Here is a 21,180-nt window from a genome sequence, read left to right as displayed (position 1 = left end):
TCCAGTGTGACGTGCTCCAGTGTGACGCGCTCCAGTGTGACATGCTCCAGTATGACGCGCTCCAGTGTGACGCGCTCCAGTGTGACATGCTCCAGTGTGACGCACTCCAGTGTGACGCGCTCCAGTGTGACACACTCCAGTGTGATGGGCTCCAGTGTGTTGCGCTCCAGTGTGACACACTCCAGTGTGACGCGCTCCAGTGTGATGCACTCCAGTGTGACGTGCTCCAGTGTGATGCGCTCCAGTGTGACATGCTCCAGTGTGACGCACTCCAATGTGACGCGCTCCGGTGTGACACACTGCAGTGTGACGGGCTCCAGTGTGACGCGCTCCAGTGTGACATGCTCCAGTGTGACACGCTCCAGTGTGACGTGCTCCAGTGTGACGTGCTCCAGTGTGACGCGCTCCAGTGTGATACACTGCAGTGTGACGGGCTCCAGTGTGACGCGCTCCAGTGTGGCATGCTCCAGTGTGACACGCTACAGTGTGACGTGCTCCAGTGTGATGTGCTCCAGTGTGACGCGCTCCAGTGTGATGCGCTCCAGTGTGACATGCTCCAGTATGATGCGCTCCAGTGTGACGCACTCCAGTGTGACGCGCTCCAGTGTGACACACTCCAGTGTGATGGGCTCCAGTGTGTTGCACTCCAGTGTGACACACTCCAGTGTGACGCGCTCCAGTGTGATGCGCTCCAGTGTGACGTGCTCCAGTGTGACGTGCTCCAGTGTGACGCACTCCAATGTGTTGCGCTCCAGTGTGACACACTGCAGTGTGATGGGCTCCAGTGTGACGCGCTCCAGTGTGACATGCTCCAGTGTGACACGCTCCAGTGTGACATGCTCCAGTGTGACGTGCTCCAGTGTGATGCGCTCCAGTGTGACGCACTCCAGTGTGATGCGCTCCAGTGTGACATGCTCCAGTATGACGCACTCCAGTGTGGCGCGCTCCAGTGTGACACACTCCAGTGTGATGGGCTCCAGTGTGACACACTCCAGTGTGACACACTCCAGTGTGACGCGCTCCAGTGTGACGTGCTCCAGTGTGACGTGCTCCAGTGTAACGTACTCCAGTGTGACACACTCCAGTGTGACGTGCTCCAGTGTGACGTGCTCCAGTGTGACGCGCTCCAGTGTGACCCGCTCCAGTGTGATGCGCTCCAGTGTGACGCACTCCAGTGTGACGTGCTCCAGTGTGACGCACTCCAGTGTGACGTGCTCCAGTGTGACATGCTCCAGTGTGACGCGCTCCAGTGTGATGCACTCCAGTGTGACATGCTCCAGTATGATGCGCTCCAGTGTGAAGTGCTCCAGTGTGAAACGCTCCAGTGTGATGCGCTCCAGTGTGACGCTCTCCAGTGTGACGCGCTCCAGTGTGACGTGCTCCAGTGTGACGTGCTCCAGTGTGACACGCTCCAGTGTGATGCGCTCCAGTGTGACGCGCTCCAGTGTGACGTGCTCCCGTGTGACGCACTCCAGTGTGACGCGCTCCACTGTGACGCGCTCCAGTGTGACATGCTCCAGTCTGACGCGCTCCAGTGTGACGCGCTCCAGTGTGACATGCTCCAGTGTGACGCAATTCAGTGTGACGCGCTCCAGTGTGACACACTGCAGTGTGACGGGCTCCAGTGTGTTGCGCTCCAGTGTGACGCGCTCCAGTGTGATGCGCTCCAGTGTGACATGCTCCAGTATGACGCGCTCCAGTGTGACTCGCTCCAGTGTGACATGCTCCAGTGTGACGCGCTCCAGTGTGATGCGCTCCAGTGTGACGTACTCCAGTGTGAGGTGCTCCAGTGTGACATGCTCCAGTGTGACATGCTCCAGTGTGACGCACTCCAATGTGACGCGCTCCGGTGTGACACACTGCAGTGTGACGGGCTCCAGTGTGACGCGCTCCAGTGTGACATGCTCCAGTGTGACACACTCCAGTGTGACGTGCTCCAGTGTGACGTGCTCCAGTATGACGCCCTCCAGTGTGACGCACTCCAGTGTGGCACGCTCCAGTGTGGCACGCTCCAGTGTGACACACTCCAGTGTGATGGGCTCCAGTGTGACACACTCCAGTGTGACACGCTCCAGTGTGACGCGCTCCAGTGTGACGCGCTCCAGTGTGACGTGCGCCAGTGTAACATGCTCCAGTGTGACACACTCCAGTGTGACGTGCTCCAGTGTGACGTGCTCCAGTGTGACGCACTCCAGTGTGACCCGCTCCAGTGTGATGCGCTCCAGTGTGACGTGCTCCAGCGTGACACACTCCAGTGTGACGGGCTCCAGTGTGACACACTCCAGTGTGACGTGCTCCAGTGTGACGCACTCCAGTGTGACGTGCTCCAGTGTGACATGCTCCAGTGTGACGCGCTCCAGTGTGATGCACTCCAGTGTGACATGCTCCAGTATGACGCGCTCCAGTGTGACGCGCTCCAGTGTGACATGCTCCAGTGTGACGCACTCCAGTGTGACGCGCTCCAGTGTGACACACTCCAGTGTGATGGGCTCCAGTGTGTTGCGCTCCAGTGTGACACACTCCAGTGTGACGCGCTCCAGTGTGATGCGCTCCAGTGTGACGTGCTCCAGTGTGACGCGCTCCAGTGTGACGTGCTCCAGTGTGACATGCTCCAGTGTGATGCACTCCAATGTGACGCGCTCCAGTGTGACACACTGCAGTGTGACGGGCTCCAGTGTGACGCGCTCCAGTGTGACATGCTCCAGTGTGACGTGCTCCAGTGTAACGTGCTCCAGTGTGACACACTCCAGTGTGACGTGCTCCAGTGTGACGTGCTCCAGTGTGACGCGCTCCAGTGTGACCCGCTCCAGTGTGATGCGCTCCAGTGTGACGTGCTCCAGCATGACACACTCCAGTGTGACGGGCTCCAGTGTGACACACTCCAGTGTGACGTGCTCCAGTGTGACGCACTCCAGTGTGACGTGCTCCAGTGTGACATGCTCCAGTGTGACGTGCTCCAGTGTGACGTGCTCCAGTGTGACACACTCCAGTGTGACGCGCTCCAGTGTGACGCATTCCAGTGTGACGCGCTCCAGTGTGACACGCTCCAGTGTGACGCGCTCCAGTGCGATGTGCTCCAGTGTGACACGCTCCAGTGTGACGCGCTCCAGTGTGACGTGCTCCAGTGTGACGTGCTCCAGCGTGACGTGCTCCAGTGTGACACACTCCAGTGTGACGCGCTCCAGTGTGACATGCTCCAGTGTGACGCGCTCCAGTGTGACGTGCTCCAGTGTGACGCGCTCCAGTGTGACGCACTCCAGTGTGACGTGCTCCAGTGTGACATGCTCCAGTGTGACGTGCTCCAGTGTGACGTGCTCCAGTGTGACACGCTCCAGTGTGATGCGCTCCAGTGTGACGCATTCCAGTGTGACGCGCTCCAGTGTGACATGCTCCAGTGTGACGCGCTCCAGTGTGATGTGCTCCAGTGTGACACGCTCCAGTGTGACACGCTCCATTGTGACGTGCTCCAGTGTGACACACTCCAGTGTGACGCGCTCCAGTGTGACACGCTCCAGTGTGACGCGCTCCAGTGTGACGTGCTCCAGTGTGACGCGCTCCAGTGTGACGCGCTCCAGTGTGACGCGCTCCAGCGTGACGTGCTCCAGTGTGACACCCTCCAGTGTGACGTGCTCCAGTGTGACGTGCTCCATTGTGACGTGCTCCAGTGTGACGCAGTGTATTGTGTGTGTAACAGTGCAGGGCCGATTTCAACCCACTCCCGTGTCCGACGGGAACAGTAGAGGCAGGAGAGGGTTAAAATGGCGGTGGGGTGTGGGGCCCCACCGTGTTCCCACCCCCGCCCCCAATATTTTAACTTGCCTGGTAGCAGGCCCGCCCCAGAGGGGGAGGGAGGAAAGGTGGGGGGGGGTGGCGAAGGTCCTCGCTTAAATGGCCAAGCCCTGTCCCGATGACGTCACCTCAACCGCGGACCAACTAAAGGTGTCTCAGTTTCAGTCCCGCGAGTGAAGTCCGGCAGCAAGGAGTCCGGGTCCCCGGGGGTCGCAGTGACAGTGGCTTTATTTGATCTCATGTTTCTTATGGGCCACGAGCTGCAGGAGGGCGACTCGGCTGTGGGTGCCCTGAGTGCAGTAAAGTGTCAATCATAGAGTGTGGGACTGGAGTCACAGGTAGGCCCAGACCAGGTAAGGACGGCAGGTTTCCTTCCCTAAAGGACATTCGTCAACCAGTTGGGATATTATGACAATCCGACAGTTTCTCGGTCACTTTTACTCGTGCTAGTTCTTAAATAAGCAGATTTATTGATTCCAATTCCACAACTTGCTGCGATGGGATGGCTAGTCCAGTGTTGAAACTACGAGGCCACCATACCCGAACACCATTGGATGTCAGTGGGGACATTAAACTGGGCACGAGGCCACCATACCCGAACACCAGTGGATGTCAGTGGGGACATTAAACTGGGCCTCATGTCGCCGGGCAAGGACAAAGGAACAATCAGCCAGGGTTTCTGCTCCAACAACCCCCTCTCCCTCCCTCCAGTGGAAAGCGGGCAGTTGGCTGTGGTCTCCGAGGCCTCCCACCATCCATAGAACACGACTTAAGAGACAGGTAGAGGGAAGGACCTGGGGGGGCGAAAGGTCGGGTGCTGGCAGTGCCAGTGTTATACTAGGACCCTGTGAGTGTGGGACCACTACAACTGTGGGACTGAGCCGGGATCTCCCTGCAGATGTGGTCCTCAGATGGAATTAATCTTTTTAACCATTTGGGTATAAAGAAGAAAGACTTTGCATTTCTATAGCGCCTTTCACAACCTCGGGACGTCCCAAAGCGCTTTACAGCCAATGAAGCACTTTCCTGAAGTGCAGTCACTGCTGTAATGTAGGAAACGCAGCAGCCAATTTGAGCTCAGCAAGATCCCACAAACAGCAATGAGGTAAATGACCAGATGACCTGTTTATTAAGTGCTATGGGTTGAGGGATGTATATTGACCAGGACCCTGGGGATAATTCCCCTGCTCTTCTTCGGAATAGCGGCCATGGAATCTTTGACATCCATCTGAGAGAGCAGACGGTGCCTCGGTTTAATGTCTTATCTGAAAGACGGCACCTCCGACAGTGCGGCACTCCCTCAGTACTGCACTGGAGTGTCAGCCTAGATTTTTGTGCTCAAGTCTCTGGAGTAGGACTTGAACCCACAACCTTCTGACTCAGAGGAGAGAGGTGCTGACCCACTGAACCACAGCTGACACCTTAAGGGCATCAAGGATTCAAATTTGCGATTGACCACACAACACTGGCAATTATTCTAATATTCTTTATTAAGCTTTATATAAAGGTACAATTACCTGGGGCAAAATAAATCCAATTCCTTATTCTACTGATAGGTGCAGTGAAAAGACATCAATGATAAGCAAAATGGAAACCATTTATTAAAAGCTCATTTTCTCCTTGGACTTATGTCTTAGACTTGTTACAGTCTCGAGGACACCTCTGCAACCAGCTGCTTTTTAATTCTCGGGCTATGGGTGGCACTGGCAAGGCAGCATTTATTGCCCATTCCTGGTTGTTCGAAGAGGATTAAGCATCAGTCACATAGTGTGGGACTGCAGTCACGCGCAGTCCAGACCAGGTAGAGGTTGATGGTTCCCTTCCCTGGAGGGCGTTCACCACTAGTTGGGTCTCTACAACAACCTACACCTTCTCATGGTCACTCTTTGGTGCCCGTCCACAAAATTGCCACATTTATCAAATTCAATTTCAGAACTTGCCACGGTGGCGTCTGAACCCGCGACCTCTGGGATCGCTAGCCTAGGACCGGCACCACTGGTCTTTACTGAGGTCCCCCGAGGCCAAGTCTCTGCCCAGCTCCTCTGCCGCCGGTGCACTTCTCCGGCACTTGGTTAGTGCCTGGTGACTGGCATCGTTTGTAGAGGCTGGAGTGCCACCCACAGCACGTCATTTAGCATGACACATCACCACTCTTTCGGGCTCTGCAGTTACACAAATTAATCTACAAGCAAAAATATCAAAGTTCTTTTATATTCAGACATACGTCTAACCACCACAGGTCACCTAAAAACAGACGGCATCACAATAAAAATACAATTATTTTACAATCTCGCTCGGTTTCAGGGCTATCCACAGTGCGAACAGGCTCCCCTCCACCAGGGCATTATGTCAACAATCTTTGGTCACTTGGCACAAGAGCTGAATCAACGTAAATCATTCTCACAGCGTTACCCAGTCAGAGGGGACTGCAAAACCAGATTCCAATCAGTTCCACTTCCATCGAGCGCGACTTTAAGGGATGATACCATTGAACGAGTAAAATAACAACAACTTGCATTTATATCTCCTTCTTCTTAGGCAGTCCCTCGGAACCGAGGATGACTTGCTTCCACATTAAAAATGAGTTCGCAGGTGACCGATGAGTTCAATGCAGGACATACAGTCTCTGTCACAGGTGGGGCAGACGGTGGTTGAAGGGGTGGGTGGGTGGGGTGCTTGGGTTGACGTGCGCTCCTTGCGCTGCCTGCGCTTGGCTTCCACTTACACCTGGTGAAGAGACTCGAGGTGTTCGGCGCCTTCCCGGATGCTTCTCCTCCACTTTGTGCAGTCCTGGGCCAGGGATTCCCAGGTGTCAGTGGGGATGTTGTACTTTTTCAAGAAGGCTTTGAGGGTGTCCTTGAAGCGTTTAACATTGAAGCGTTGCATTTGTATAGCGCCTTTAATGTAGTAAAACGGCCCAAGGCGCTGCACAGGAGCGTAAATCAGACAAGATTTGACACCGAGCCACTTAAGGAGATATTAGGGCAGGTGACCAAAAGCTTGGTCAAAGTGGTAGGTTTTAAGGAGCATCTTGAAGGAGGAGAGAGAGGCGGAGAGGTTTAGGGAGGGAATTACAAAGCTCAGGGCCTCGGCAGCTGAAGGCATGGCCGCCAATGGCGGAGCCATGAAAGCACAGAAATCAAAAGTATTGTTCCAATAATAAAATTCTTCCTCGAAGTAGACAAAGTTCTTCACTGTGTTTACCTGCTCCCCCCAAGGCCAGGACCTGGAGTTGGCCATTTCCTCAGTCATGTCATCCCAATTCCCTGCTCTTTGCTTAAAGGAAAGAATGTGCATTTCTACAGCGTCTTTCACAACCTCAGGATGTCCCAAAGCACTTTATGGCCAATGAAGAACTTTTCAAGTGTAGTCGCTGCTGTAGGAAACACGGCAGCCAATTTGCGCTCAGCAAGCTCTGCCAACCAGCAATCTGATAAAGGACCGGATAATGTTTTTTTAGTTTGCTGGCGAGGCTGCACTCCACCACAAGCCCTGATCTCGCTGGGCTCCTGCGGGGGAGTGGGTTTAAAATGGGAGATCTGGAGTTGGAGTGGCGTACCAACATGCTACGCCACGAGATGGTGGGACCCGGGGCCTCACCGCCAACCACCTCCCCCAGTTCCACTTTGGGGAGGCAACAAACAAAGACCAAGAGATTCCCCACAGGGAGGGCAAACTGGAGAAAGAGTCAACGAGTAGGTGGCTCGGAGCGGCCATGGCAAAGTCCTGGGAGCCGGTCGTCCCTGACAACCAGATCTGGAGAACTAAAACATGTCTCCAGAAACACATTCCAGTGATGATGGACAATTCTGATAATCCAAAGACCCATTAATGACGTTGTTTACATTCTATCGGATGTGTTGCTGGAGAATCTCATTCACCAAGAGAATGGTGCCCGCTCTGAATAAGACACCATCTACAGCGGTGAAAACAGCTGGTCCCTCTTGAGGGAGATTAATATTGAAGTTCTACAGGAATAAGAAAGGAGGCTACTTTTGTACAATCGAGGGCCGTGGATAGTTGGAGGAATAAAGTTCAGTTTTCCAATAGTTTAATTTCTTGTTCCAATCTGCCAGCAGTGATTCACCTGACTCACTGTTACTAACAAACCTTTTTCATCAAGTTGGAGTTGGACTCACCTTCAAAGATTCCACAATAGTTAATGAGGGTGGGCGGATGATCCAGGTGGCCTATACTCTCTGGAATTTGGAAGAATGAGAGGTGATCTCATTGAAACGTACAAAATTCTTACAGGGCTGGACAGGGTAGATGTAGGGAGGATGTTTCCCCTGGCTGGGGAGTCTAGACCCAGGGGTCACAGTCTCAGAATAAGGGGTCGGCCATTTAGGACTGAGATGAGGAGAAATTTCTTCACTCAGAGGATGGTGAATCTTTGGAATTCTCTACCCCAGAGGGCTGTGGAGGCTCAGTCGTTGAGTATATTCAAGACAGAGATCGATAGATTTTTGGATATTAAGGGAATCAAGGGATATGGGGATAGTGCAGGAAAGTGGAGATGAGGTAGAAGGTCAGCCATGATCTCATTGAATGGCGGAGCAGGCTCGAGGGGCCAAATGGCCGACTCCTGTTCCTAATTTTTATGTTCTTATGTTCTTATCAAAGCTAACTAGAGGGGAGTTGAGTTAATTAGTCGCTTAACGAGCTCCCATGGATCATTGCTGCTCCCATGAGCCTCTGCTGTTCCGCCTGCATTTCCCCCCCCCGCAGGATTAGGTCATGTTCCTCACTTCTGATGCAAATGCTTTTGCAATTTATCTCCTTCCAAATGTGTCCTATTACAGCTCAGACAAGCTTCAACTTGCAGGTTCTACATTTCCCACACATATTCCTTTCGTCAGCACACTTGGCAAGCTTGTAACCTTGAAGCCCATCTGAGCCTCCTAGCTCCTCCCTTAACTTTGGGCTGTTCTCGGCCGAGAATATCAGGCATGGGGTAGCACAGCCTTTCCAAGTATTAGTTAAAGATAATCCAAAGCTGCACGCTGCTGTGGTCAGACTCTATCTGGAGTTACTGGGTTCAGTTCTGGGCCTCGCACCTCAGGAAAGCCACGTTGGTCTTGGAGGGGGGGCAGCGCAGACTCACCAGAATGATAGCGGGGTTTAAAGGGTTAAATTATGACGGCATGTTGCATAGACTAGGCTTGTATTCCCTTGAGTTTGGAAGGGTGAGGGGTGAGGGGTGAGGGGTAAGGGGTGAGGGGTGATCTGACCGAGGTGTTTAAACTGATTCCAGAGGGTAGATCGAGAGAAACTATTTCCTCTGGTGAGGGAATCAAGAACAAGGAGGCAGAACCTTAAAATTAGAGCCAGGCTGTTCAGGGGTGATGTCAGGAAGCACTTTTCAAACAAATGGGATGGCAGGAATGACGTATGAGGAGAGATTGGGTCGATTGGGCTTTTACTCACTGGAGTTTAGAAGAATGAGAGGGGATCTCATTGAAACTTATAAAATTCTGACAGGACTGGACAGACTAGATGCAGGAAGGATGTTCCCGATGGTCGGGGAGTCCAGAACCAGGGGTCACAGTCTAAGGATAAGGGGTAAGCCATTTAGGACTGAAATGAGGAGGAATTTCTTCACCCAGAGAGTGGTGAACCTGTGGAATTCTCTACCACAGAAGGCAGTTGAGGCCAATTCATTAAATATATTCAAGAAGGAGTTAGATATATTTCTTAAGGCTAAAGGGGTCAAGGGATATGGGGAGAAGGCAGGGACAGGGTGCTGAATTTGGATGATCAGCCATGATCTCATTGAATGACGGAGCAGGCTCGAGGGGCGGACTGGCCTCCTGTTCCTATACTGTTCTTGGGATGTGGGCAATGCTGATTTATTGCCTCTGCCCAGCTGCCCTGAGAAGCTCTTGGTGGCATTAAGCAGGGCATTGAGAGGCAAGCACACAGCAGCTAGCACGGGTCTGCAGACAGGGCCGCCACAGTCTCCCCCCGACAGGGCTTCAGTGAACATCAACCCGGGACTTCTTATCATCGCCTTTCGTTCTGGTGCCAGCCACAACGTGGCCGCATTTATTCAATTAATTTTCATAATTTGCCACGGTGGGATTTGAACTCACGACCGCTGCCCAGCACCATAACCTCGGCACTCCCGCATTTGCCAGGCGCTTATTTGTTCTGCTGGACTGTGGTAGCGAGAGAACGGCATGAAGGCTGAGATTTACCAGCCAGCGCCAGAGTCGTGGCCGAGGCACGGTGAATTCTGCAGAACCTGTGTCGCTGGCAGGGCCTCGCAGGCAGTCAGTGCTTATTCTAAAGATGTACAGAGCCTTGGACAGACCCCATCTGGACACTGCGCCCAGTTCCGGGCCCCGCACCTCAGGAAGGATAGATTGGCCTTGGAGGGGGAGCAGCGCAGATTCACCAGAGTGATACCGGGGCTAAAAGGGTTAACTTATAACCTCAGGTTGCCTAAACCCGGCTTATAGACACTTGAGTTTGGACGATTGAGGGGTGACCGAGGTGTTGCCTGCTCGTTACCCAATACCCACCAGCTGAATGCGGTCTGCAAAAATTCACCCTTTCATGACCTATCAGAGACTGTGGTGAGTTGGAGAGTCTTACAAAAGGGGATCTATGGTCCTTAGCATCACCCTCCCACTCATGGCACTAACATAGCTCATAGAATCACAGAATCTTACAACACAGGAGGAGGCCATTCGGCCCATCGTGCCTGTGCCGGCTCTTTGAAAGAGCGATCCAATTAGTCCCACTCACCCCCTGCTCTTTCCCCCTTAGCCCTGCATATTTTTCCCCTTCAAGTATTGATCCAATTCCTGTTTGAAAGTTACTATTGAATCTGCTTCCACCGCCCTTTCAGGCAGTGCATTCCAGATCACAACAACTCGCTGCGTAAAAAACATTCTCCTCATCTCCCCCCTGGATTTAGCCTCCCTTGTTATTCCACATCTATTTCTGAAGTTAGTGACGGGTAGTCAGTGTCTGCTTGCTGTCGGGAGGGCCACCTTACTACATGTTCATTTGGCACTGTATCTTTTTCAGCTCTTTGACTATTTTCTGGACTTTTGCATCTTGGGTCAGCAGCTCGTTGTGGGAGTTCTGTTGCTGTATGGTTTTAAACATCGCCTCTATGACGGGCATGATTGGCTCCAAGCTGTACAAGTCCTTGCAGGATTTGTACAAGACTTCCACCTCGCCATGGAGGCTGTTGAGGTAGTTGTAGCAATACTTGAGTTTGCACTTGGTGTCTGCCAGGGCCATGCACACTCTCTGCGTGCTCTCCACCTCCCTTTCCCTCCGGCCCAGGCTCTCCTTCAGTTTCTCGATTTCTTTGCTTTTCTCCGGTATCTCAGTGTTGCACTTGTTCATTTCCTCCTCGTTCTGCTTGACGACGGCCCTTAGACGATGCATTTCGCCCTCCACCGTCTTCACCAGTCTTCTCGTGCTCTTTAGTTCCTTGTTGTAGTCGATGGTCATCGGAATTCCTGGAACGAAGATGAAAAACAAAGCGTCATTGACAATCATGAGATGAATTGGAAGAAGTGTGAAATGAGCGAGGGGAAAGAGCTGCGTCGGGCTACAATTCTAAATGTCGGGCTACAATTGATAGGATATTCACTGAAAAGAGCCAGTAGAGTAGGGATGTCAATTAACTTGAGAATGAATGTGACTATATAGGCCCAGAAATTCGGGTCTCCATGGGTGAGTACGCACGGGGTACTCCCCCGTAAGCCCAATGCAAGTGCCGGTTTCGTGCATGCACTGCGCATGCGTGGGAAACCGGCACTTCCGTTCCCCTGAAAGAAGGGGTTAACAGTTTGAACGCGTGCACGGGAGAGGCAGCACGTGCGCCTGGAACTTACGGCTTTTTTCCAGGTTTTCCCGGGAGGGTAAGTCTCCAGAATTTACACATTTAAAAAGCAGGCGTAAGGCCTGCTTTTTACAAGGTAAGGGGTGAATTAATTAAAATTAAAACATTTTTTCCACAGGTTTATTATTTTTAAATACTTTAAAGAAAGGTAGGTTTATTTTTAGCCCTGTTAGAAAATAAAATTATATTTTTCAAAAATTTAAATTATTGTTTAAAATAGTTATTTCATGTAATTTATAGTTTATTTAAAAAATGTGATTTAAAAAAAAATTATTTGAAGATTTAGTGATGTTTTGGGGCTTATAGTATTTATAAGTTTTGACAGCTCTTCCTGTCAAACTTATGAATGGAGCATTCCCTGCTCCGATTGGCTCTCCATGGCCCATGTGATCCCAGGGGACGCATCGAACTAACTGCGCCCCTGGGATACGCAAGCACTGCATGCCGGCAGTTGGAGCAGGCCCAGGATCAGAATACCACGGGGGCCCACAGCTCAACGGTCGGCGCGCTAGGTAAGTGCAGGTCGGGGGCTTGCACCTGCAGGAAGCCCCCGACCCGAATTTCTGGGCCAATGTCTGATACTGACCTTTCTAATTATAAATCTATTCTCTCATGTTCCTCTTCACAAAACTTGGGTAATTGACCTTTAGTCTAAAGCCACAAGTCTGGCTTTGTGTCGTTGCACTGAACTTGTAGAGCTTTTCCCGAGATTATTGGTAAGATCTAGACGGAGACTGACAGTGACTGATTAGTCACATCAAGCCATGCATTCCTTTTATGCCGTCTCTATGTTAATGGACGTTTGGCACATAGGGGATGTAAGGAGGCAGTACGTCCCTGTATTAAAAAGGTGGATCAAGCCTCTTCAGCATTAGTATCACGGGGCAAGTATGCAGTCAAGGCGAGGTTCAATGATAGCAAAACTGTTACTTGGTTCCCTGGCTTGATGGTAATGGTAGAGTGAGGGATATGCCAGGCCATGAGGTTACAGATTGTGGTGGAATACAATTCTGCTGCTGCTGATGGCCCACAGCGCCTCAAGGATGCCCAGTTTTGAGCTGCTAGATCTGTTTTAAATCTATCCCATTTAGCACGGTGGTAGTGCCACACAACACGATGGAGGGTGTCCTCAGTGTGAAGACGGGACTTCGTCTCCACAATGACTGTGCGGTGGTCACTGCTACCAATACTGTCATGGACAGATGCATCTGCGACAGCTAGATTGGTGAGGACGAGGCCAAGTAGGTTTTTCCCTCGTGTTGGTTCTCTCACCACCTGTCGCAGGCCCTGACTGGCAGTTATGTCCTTCAGGACTCGGCCAGCTCGGTCAGTCATGGTGCTACCGAGCCACTCTTGGTGATAGACATTGAAGTCCCCCACCCAGAGTACTCTCGGTGCTTCTTCCAATTGGTGTTCAACATGAAGGAGTACTGATTCATCAGCTGAGGGAGGGCGGTAGGTGGTAATCAGCAGGAGGTTTCCTTGCCCATGCTTGACCTGATGCCATGAGACTTCATGGGGTCCGGAGTCAATGTTGAGGACTCCCAAGGTCACTCCTTCCTGACTGTATACCACTGTGCCGCCACCCCTGGTGGGTCTGCCCTGCCGGTGGGACAGGACATACCCAGGGGATTGTGATGGAGGCGTTCAGGACATTAGCTGAAAGGTATGATTCTGTGAGATGTTCCTGGTGTAGTAGCTGGTGTCGTACTGAGACACACAGAACTGGGAGGTCCCAGCTTCTATCCCCGCTCTGTGCCAAGCCAGCTGATGGTCCTCAGCATTGACACAACAATCGTTATCATCATCACTATCACCATCATCATCATCAACAACTGCATACAAGAAAACGCCCCAAGGCGCGTCACAGGAGCGTAACCAGACAAAAATTGATACAGTGCCAAAGAATGAGATATTAGGAGGGGTGATTAAAAGCTTGGTCAAGGTTTTAATGAGGGTCTTGAAGGACCAGGGAGAGGTGATGAAGTGTAGGGAGTGAATTCCAGAGCTTAGTGCCTTGACAGCTGAAGGCACGGCCACCAACAGTGGAGCGAAGGGAGTGGGGGATGCGTAAGACTAAGAGTTGGAGGGATGTTTTTAGTCCCTCTGGGCTAGACAGGGGAAAGGTGAGGAATCCCGCTCCTGATCAATTATCCAGTGGTCCCCGCTGCTCAGACTGTGCTTTTTGACATCAAAGGGTCGAGGATTCTGCCGGTGACCGTATCAATGCTTAATGTGCTTGTGCTGACTTCTGCTTTCCATTCTCCAGTGACGTTACCCATCACAAATAAATGGGTGAACGTCCTTCATTCATGGTTTGAATGGTGTAATGAAAATTCCCCCTGAGCCTGCAGACTGGGGCCTCAGTTTAATGTCACATCCAAAGGACGGTACCTCGAGCAATGCACCACTTCCTCAGTACTGCCTCGGGGTGTGACGTGACCTGGAGCTTGGAGGCGGTGGTGTTCCCATGCGCTTGCTGCCCTGTAGGTGGCCGAGGTCGCCGGTTTGGGAGGTGCTGCCAGAGAGGCCTTGACAATAGTGTAGCCAAGAAGAGGCCAAACCGCTAGAGAAAAGGGAGAGGTAGAGGAAGGAGCAGGGTAAACATAAAATTGTTGCTCCGTAACTTCAGTGGGGAAAGCCATTTCAGAATATAACCAGTAGGAAGTGAAAAGGCAGACGGAATGAAAACCTGGTGTAAGGACTACAGAATAGCAACAAGACCTCTGGCTAAGATAAAACAGATGAGAAACTGCTCCATCGAGGGGCGCTGAAATCAGAAATGATTAAAGGGAAAATCTTTGTTGGGCGTGACAACAGGATGCAGTCTGACATAAAGTACCCAATGCTGGCTGCCTGAAGGAAGAAATGCTGTCCATTCCTGTTAAAGGGATGCACAGTGCATTTGAAATTGAAGAGTCTGGACTGCCATGATCTCATTCATCTGTTTAAACATCTCATCTCAAAAACTCCTCCAACCCCAGCAGTTGTACCAGTGATAGTAGCGGATAGACTTGTCTCTCCATATCTGGAAGCCTGGACCTGAGGTGGAGTATTATTGTCCCTTCCTTTTCAGACTGAACGCATCACCTTGCAAATCCCTTGTTGCTGTTCTTCAGTGGTTGGATGTTTACAGGCTTCCCAATATCTGGTGTTCCGCAGGAAGGTGAAATAAAACTCGGGCTAAGTTTTAGCCTTGTGTAAAAACCTGCTCCTCTGAAAAGGGGCAGACCCTGGGAACTGGATGAAGCACTTTAGCTTCCAGGGCATCTCAGGACCACAGGTCTTGCTGCCCAACAATAGAGTTTCAGGAACTGCCAAATAAAGAGACACCGTAATCCCTGTCTCCATCCCGTGATCCCCATCTCCATCCCGTGATCCCCGTCTCCATCCCATGATGCTCGTCTCCATCCCGTGATCCCTGTCTCCATCTCATGATGCTCGTCTCCATCCTGTGATTCATTAGAACATAAGAAATAAGAGCAGGAGTCGGCCATTCGGCCCCTCGAGCCTGCTCCACCATTCAATAAGATCATGGCTGATCTTCAACTTCAACTCCACTTTCCCGCCCGATCTCCATATCCCGTGATTCCCCTAGAATCCAAAAATCTATCGATCTCAGCCTTGAATATACTCAAAGACTGAGCATTCACAGCCCTCTGGGGCAGAGAATTCCAAAGATTCACAACCCTCTGAGTGAAGAAATTCCTCCTCATCTCGGTCTTAAATGGTCGACCCCTTATCCTGAGACTCTGCCCCCTAGTTCTAGATTCTCCAGCCAGGGGGAAACAACCTCTCAGCATCTACCCTGTCAATCCCCTTCAGAATCTTGTATGTTTCAATAAGATCACCTCTCATTGCTCTAAACTCCAGAGAGTATCGGCCCATTCTACACAATCTCTCCTCATAGGACAACCCTCTCACCCCAGGAATCAATCTAGTGAACCTTCGTTGTACCGCCTCCAAGGCAAGTACATCCTTACTCATCTCTATCCTGTAATGATTCCCGTCTCCATCCCGTGATTCCCATATCTATCCTCTGATTTACCGTCCATCCCAAGATCAATTATTTCACTTTCCAGCTGGGTCCATTGAACGATCAGTCTTCACTTCTCCGTTGCCTGTGAGGTTACATGACTGGCCCATGATACTCTCCAGAAGGACGGTGGGGGACAGATTGCCTATCGAGGCACGTTCCTGGAACATGTTCTACTTTGGTCGGGGAAAGAAACGGACTTGACTCGGGAGACAGAAGTTACTGCTTCCTGTTGTGGTCGAACTAAAAGCAAACAAAATGCATGAGTAGGACTGGTGGGATCAAGGAGACAGTCCCCCTCCCCCACATCAGCTCTAGATTCTTGCCTCCGTCGAGGATTGTCGAGTCCCCTCGCAGTTGGACCTAATTCTTACCTTTCGTTATGGGTGACACCTGGTCCAGAAGGTGCCTGTGCACCCTAGGGCTGGGGACACTGCTCGAGTCTTCTCCTAGAACTATTTGGTCAGCATTGCAGCTGTCTAAGTAACAAAAAACACCAGTCAGATATTGAGAACTATCCTTTCATTGGGAGCACAGACATTGAAATAATGACTGGCTCGAGAGCCCAGAGCAGCATAGATCTGTGGCCAGCTCCGTTAGAGAGAAGAGAAAGATCCCTGAGAGGAAAAAGCACCATCACCACAAGGCAGCCGAGGTCCAGCCAGCCCCAAATGAATCTGTTGTCAGATACCACCCGGCTTTATGGATTATTTTTTTAATTCATCCTGTAAATCATTCCCTTCACACCAAGGAGGTCTTAGTGATATTTCTTAAGAAGGCGAACACTTGCTTCTTTGACATTGGAGGCAGTAGAAGCAGGCTAATCGTTCACATGCTGCCCAAGCCGAAAGGTAAAGGACCAATATTGAGAAAGAAAGAAAGTCTTGCATTTCTATAGCGCCTTTCACCACCTCAGGACATCCCAAGTCGCTTTACAGCCAATCAAATGCTATTGAAGTGGAGACACTGTTGTAATGTAGGAAACGCGGCAACCAATTTGCGCACAGCAAGCTCCCACAACCAATAATGTGACAATGACCTGATAATCTGTTTTAGTGACATTGATTGAGGGATAAATATTGGCCCCAGGACAGCGGGGAGAACTCCCCCTGCTCTTCTTTGAAATAGCGGCCGTGGGATCTTTTACATCCACCTGAGAGAACAGACGAGGCCTCGGTTTAACGTCTCATCCGAAAGTTATGCATGTTCCGTAAAAGCCAAAGAGCCTTTTCGGAAACCCTTCCTCATCTATTTAATCTTCCTGAACCTAAACATTTGGAGATTCCCCGTGATGTAGCATTGCGAGATGAATCTGTTTAGAACCCTTATCTTTGGACATTTTTTACGCAGGGCCTGTTGTTTGGGATCTTCCTATTCCCTCGCTGTTCACCCTAAGGACCTGTGCACTTGTAATAAATAACCTCGGACAATACGGCGAGTGCCTCTTACCAACGCAAGGGACGAGCAGCATTAAACCAATTCCCACATCCCTTCCAGTGACTTTCTCGCCCTTCCTCGACTCGGCGGTATTCAGGGCGTTCTCCGTGTGCTGCAGGGATGATCTGGCCGCTTGAAGCTGATCGTTGACCTGGTACCTGCGGCTCTCCAGTGATATCAGATCATTCTTCTTGAGCAGCAGGCTCTCTGCCAGGTTCTTCCTATCCACCTGGGCCTTGTCGAAGTCCTCTGTCAGCTGCAGGGTCGTGGCCGTCAGCGAGTCGATCACGCCCTTGGCATTTTTCTCGGCCGTGCTCAGCTCGTCATAGGCCGACCCGACGTCCCTCTTCACCTTCGCGCACTGCGACTCATCAAGGTCCCTGTCACCGAGCATGGCGGCGGAGTTCGCGAAGGACAAGATGGCGGATATCCCCTTCACAAAATGGGGCAAAGTGGCGTCTTTGAACTTCTCGTAATCTTCATAGTCGAGCGTATTCATGGCTGCTCTGGAGAATCACAACAAATAAAATAGAATGCTCATTAGTGATTGAGTAAGGCATTAGATCAGCTTCTTTGAGTTCTGCTGAATTTACCATTGCGAAGAATGACTGTAGAGTCACAAATCGAATCATTTGCTTCTGATGAACTGTATCTTTTATGTGTAGATTTCTTGCAGACATAGAAAATCTCATCAAAAGGGATAAGTAATAACATTTTGCTTTTAAGGTTTCTTTGGGCATTTGAAAGAAAATTGTAGGTTATTCAAAATCCCATTAATGCAGTCCCGAGGCTGATAAATGACCTGGTATCCTTCACTCAGCATCATTCCTCCCTTCCCCTTTCCCAATAAGTGCTGGATATCTAATTGACCCGTGATTAATACTCTACAAGTCTCTGGTCTCCTGATACTGCCTCGCCTCTCCAGTGTCTATCATTCACCTCACCCCGCAGCCCAATCAGCAGTGCTGATCCCTCTGCCATTTTGTCATTTCTGGGCCATACCGAGTGCTGGTGAGTTAAAAGCTGGACAAAGAGAGTCTGGCGTGGGGCTTGAACCCACCACCTATCCGGCTGCAGAAGGCCGTAATTCAGCACTAAATGGCACTAGATTGGGGTTGAGGCCCGGCGTTTTACACTGGGGCAGGAGGGGGCAAAGTTCCGTGATTAGGGTCGATGCTTGGTGTTGGGCAGTGAGAGAGGGAGCATTCTGACTCAACCGAACCCGTCTTATGCCAGAACTGGGAGAACGGCCCACTGAAACATAGAAACATAGAAGATAGGAGCAGGAGTAGACCATTCGGCCCCTCGAGCCTGCTCCGCCTTTCAATGCGATCATGGCTGATCATCACATGGGGCAAAAATATTAACGTACTTATATATAAAATACAGAAAGAGAACAACAATTAAATAGGGGCAGTCAGAATTGTACGTTTTATACCCGTAGGTAGAACTTTTAATTTCACTGTCTGTGAAGTCAACACATTAAGGTGAAAAATTCCTGGATCCAACAGTGCAGCTGCTAATATAGAAACTTTGAAGTCAAGATATATAGAAATAATATCAGAAAACGCTGGAAACACTCAGCAGGCCAGGCAGCATCCGTGGAGAGAGAAACAGAGTTAACGTTTCAGGTCGATGACCCTTCGTCAGAACTGGAAAAAAAACAGGAAAAGGGACAGATTTTAAAGCAAGTGGGGGCTGGGAAAAGGGGGCTTTTTCTTCCCTCCCACATGGCAGCTGTCCTTCACTCTGCCAGGGCCATTCACACTTCATCTAGAGCCATCCTTTGTTCCTTGAATATCTCTCAATGCCTCTTAATCTCTCCTGCTTTCTATCTGTGATATCCGAGTGGTAAGGTCAGAAACTGAGAGAAGCGAGATATTAGGAACAAAACCCAACTGTTTATTTACACGCTGTAGCAGAGAGACATAGCTCTTACAGCTGGAGGCAAAGCACCATTTCTTACTGCACGAGCACCAAGATGGAGGATTCACCTCTGAGTCATACCCATAATGCAATGCCACATTACCGTATAAACTGGTGTACCAGGACATTGAATACATGACCCATTACCTTAAATACTGGTGAATGTAAACCCTTAATATTTGGCTCCATCTGGTGGATAACTTAAACCTTACATCCCAGATTACTATACTATCCTATCACTGAACTTCCCTGTTGTTCTTTCATCCCCTCCAGCCTCCTCCTACCCCTCTTCATCTCACCCTATCAGCATAACCTTCTATTCCCATCTCCCTCATGTGTTTATCTAGCTTCCCCTTAAAGGCATCTACGCTATTGGCTTCAACCACTCCCTGTGGTAACGAGTTCCACATTCTCACCACTCTCTGGGTGAAGAAGTTTCTCCTGAATTCCCCAGTGGATTTATTACTGATTGTCTTATATTGATGTGCCCCTAGCTCTGGTCTCCCCCACAAGTGGAAACATCTCTCCCCTAGCCCTGCCCCGCATCTCCCGGCAGTGTGGGCGGTGACTGCAGGCACTGTGGGCTGAAAGCTGCACGTGTCGGGGAGGAAGCTGGGGCAAAATCAAACCGTCCTTTGGACACAGGAGGCTTCAGAAGGTCCCTCGTGAGCAAATGTGACTAAACTAGCGCAAGCCGCTCCATTCATGGTGTACGTCGGAATAAATAAATGCACCACAGGCAAGAAAGCCAAGTGTCCCATCGTCTAGCGTGCAGTACCAAACCTGGCCACCAATGTGGCGGGCTCGCACAGACAGCGCGATCTGAGCCACTCACACCCGGTGAGGCGCTTGTGCAATACATCACTCACACCACTGTCTGCCTCTCCTGTAGTCCTTACAATGTGCTCTGTGCTGTAAATCCAGCAAACCACAGCACTGTTCCATCATCATTAACACTGGCTCGCACAATATCGTATGAATGATAGAGGAATAATATAATCAACGTAAACTCTGATAGTGACAGTTCTCTGTTTGAATCCAATGAGATCTGATTAGTCATTCCATTTTATTTGGGCTTTGTTAGACAAAATCATTTAATTTGAGCTCAGATATGTAAAGTGTCTGCCTGGCAGTTTTTGAATTAATGAGCCATTTACTCAGGGCCTATCCTCTCCCTCTCCTTCCCTCTCTCTCCTTCTCCTTCCCTCTCTCTCCCTCCCTCTCTCTCCTTCTCCTTCCCTCGCTCTCCTTCTCCCTCTCCATCTCTCCTCTCTCCCTCCCGCTCACCCCTCCCTCTCCTTCGCCCTCTCCCTCTCTCCTCTCTCCCTCCCTCTCCTCTCCCTCCCTCGCCCTCTCATCCTTCCCTCTCTCTCCCTTTCCTTCCCTCTCTCTCTCCTTCTCCCTCTCCCTCTCTCTCTCCCTCCCTCTTCCTCTCCCTCTCTCCTTCCCTCTCCTCTCTCTCTCTCTCCTTCTCCCTCTCCCTCCTCTCTCCCTCTCTCCTTCCCTCTCCCTCCTTCATCCTCTCGCCTTCCCTCTCTCACCCTCTCCTTCCTTCACTCTCTTACTCTCTCCCTCTCCTTCCCTCTCTCCTCACTCCCTCCCTCTCCCTCTCTCCTTCCCTCTCCCTCCCTCGCCCTCTCACCTTCCCTCTCTCTCCCTCTCCTTCCGTCTCTCCCTCTTTCTCCCTCTCCCTCTCTCTCTCGCTCCCTCTTCCTCTCCCTCTCTCCTTCCCTCTCTCCCTCCCTCTCTCTCCTTCTCCTTCCCTCGCTCTCCTTCTCCCTCTCCGTCTCTCCTCTCTCCCTCCCGCTCACCCCTCCCTCTCCTTCGCCCTCTCCCTCCTCTCTCCCTCCCTCTCCCCTCTCCCTCCCTCGCCCTCTCACCTTCCCTCTCTCTCCCCCTTTCCTTCCCTCTCTCTCTCCCCTTCTCCCTCTCCCTCTCTCTCTCCCTCCCTCTTCCTCTCCCTCTCTCCTTCCCTCTCCTCCCGCTCTCTCTCTCCCTCTCCCTCCTCTCTCCCTCTCTCCTTCCCTCTCCCTCCTTCATCCTCTCTCCTTCCCTCTCTCACCCTCTCCTTCCTTCACTCTCTTACTCTCTCCCTCTCCTTCCCTCTCTCCTCACTCCCTCCCTCTCC

The 21,180-nt window shown here is 51.1% G+C and overlaps 1 protein-coding gene across 2 annotated transcripts in view; it reads right to left on the bottom strand.

Moving 5' to 3' along the window:
- Positions 1-5,261: 5,261 nt before the first annotated feature.
- LOC147120856 (uncharacterized) overlaps positions 5,262-21,180 on the bottom strand; it is an 18,815-nt gene continuing 2,896 nt past the window's right edge. Inside the window, exons 2-4 of one of the 2 annotated variants that reach the window (XM_085979206.1) lie at positions 17,139-17,632; positions 16,064-16,168; positions 5,262-11,267 (exon numbers count right to left, since the gene is read on the bottom strand). In XM_085979206.1, the coding sequence (XP_085835332.1) occupies positions 10,792-11,267; positions 16,064-16,168; positions 17,139-17,625 (1,068 nt within the window). In that variant the 5' untranslated portion in view covers positions 17,626-17,632 and the 3' untranslated portion in view covers positions 5,262-10,791. The remainder of the gene's footprint in view (positions 11,268-16,063; positions 16,169-17,138; positions 17,633-21,180) is intronic. The other variant, XM_085979205.1, reaches the window with a different exon arrangement.

This window comes from Somniosus microcephalus, chromosome 3 (assembly GCF_052327205.1).
Source record: "Somniosus microcephalus isolate GS21.2 chromosome 3, FLI_Smic_1.0, whole genome shotgun sequence".
Classification (NCBI taxonomy): Eukaryota; Metazoa; Chordata; class Chondrichthyes; order Squaliformes; family Somniosidae; genus Somniosus; species Somniosus microcephalus.
The sequence above is the reverse complement of the archived record's forward strand: the minus strand, read 5'-3'. Positions and strand labels throughout refer to the sequence as shown.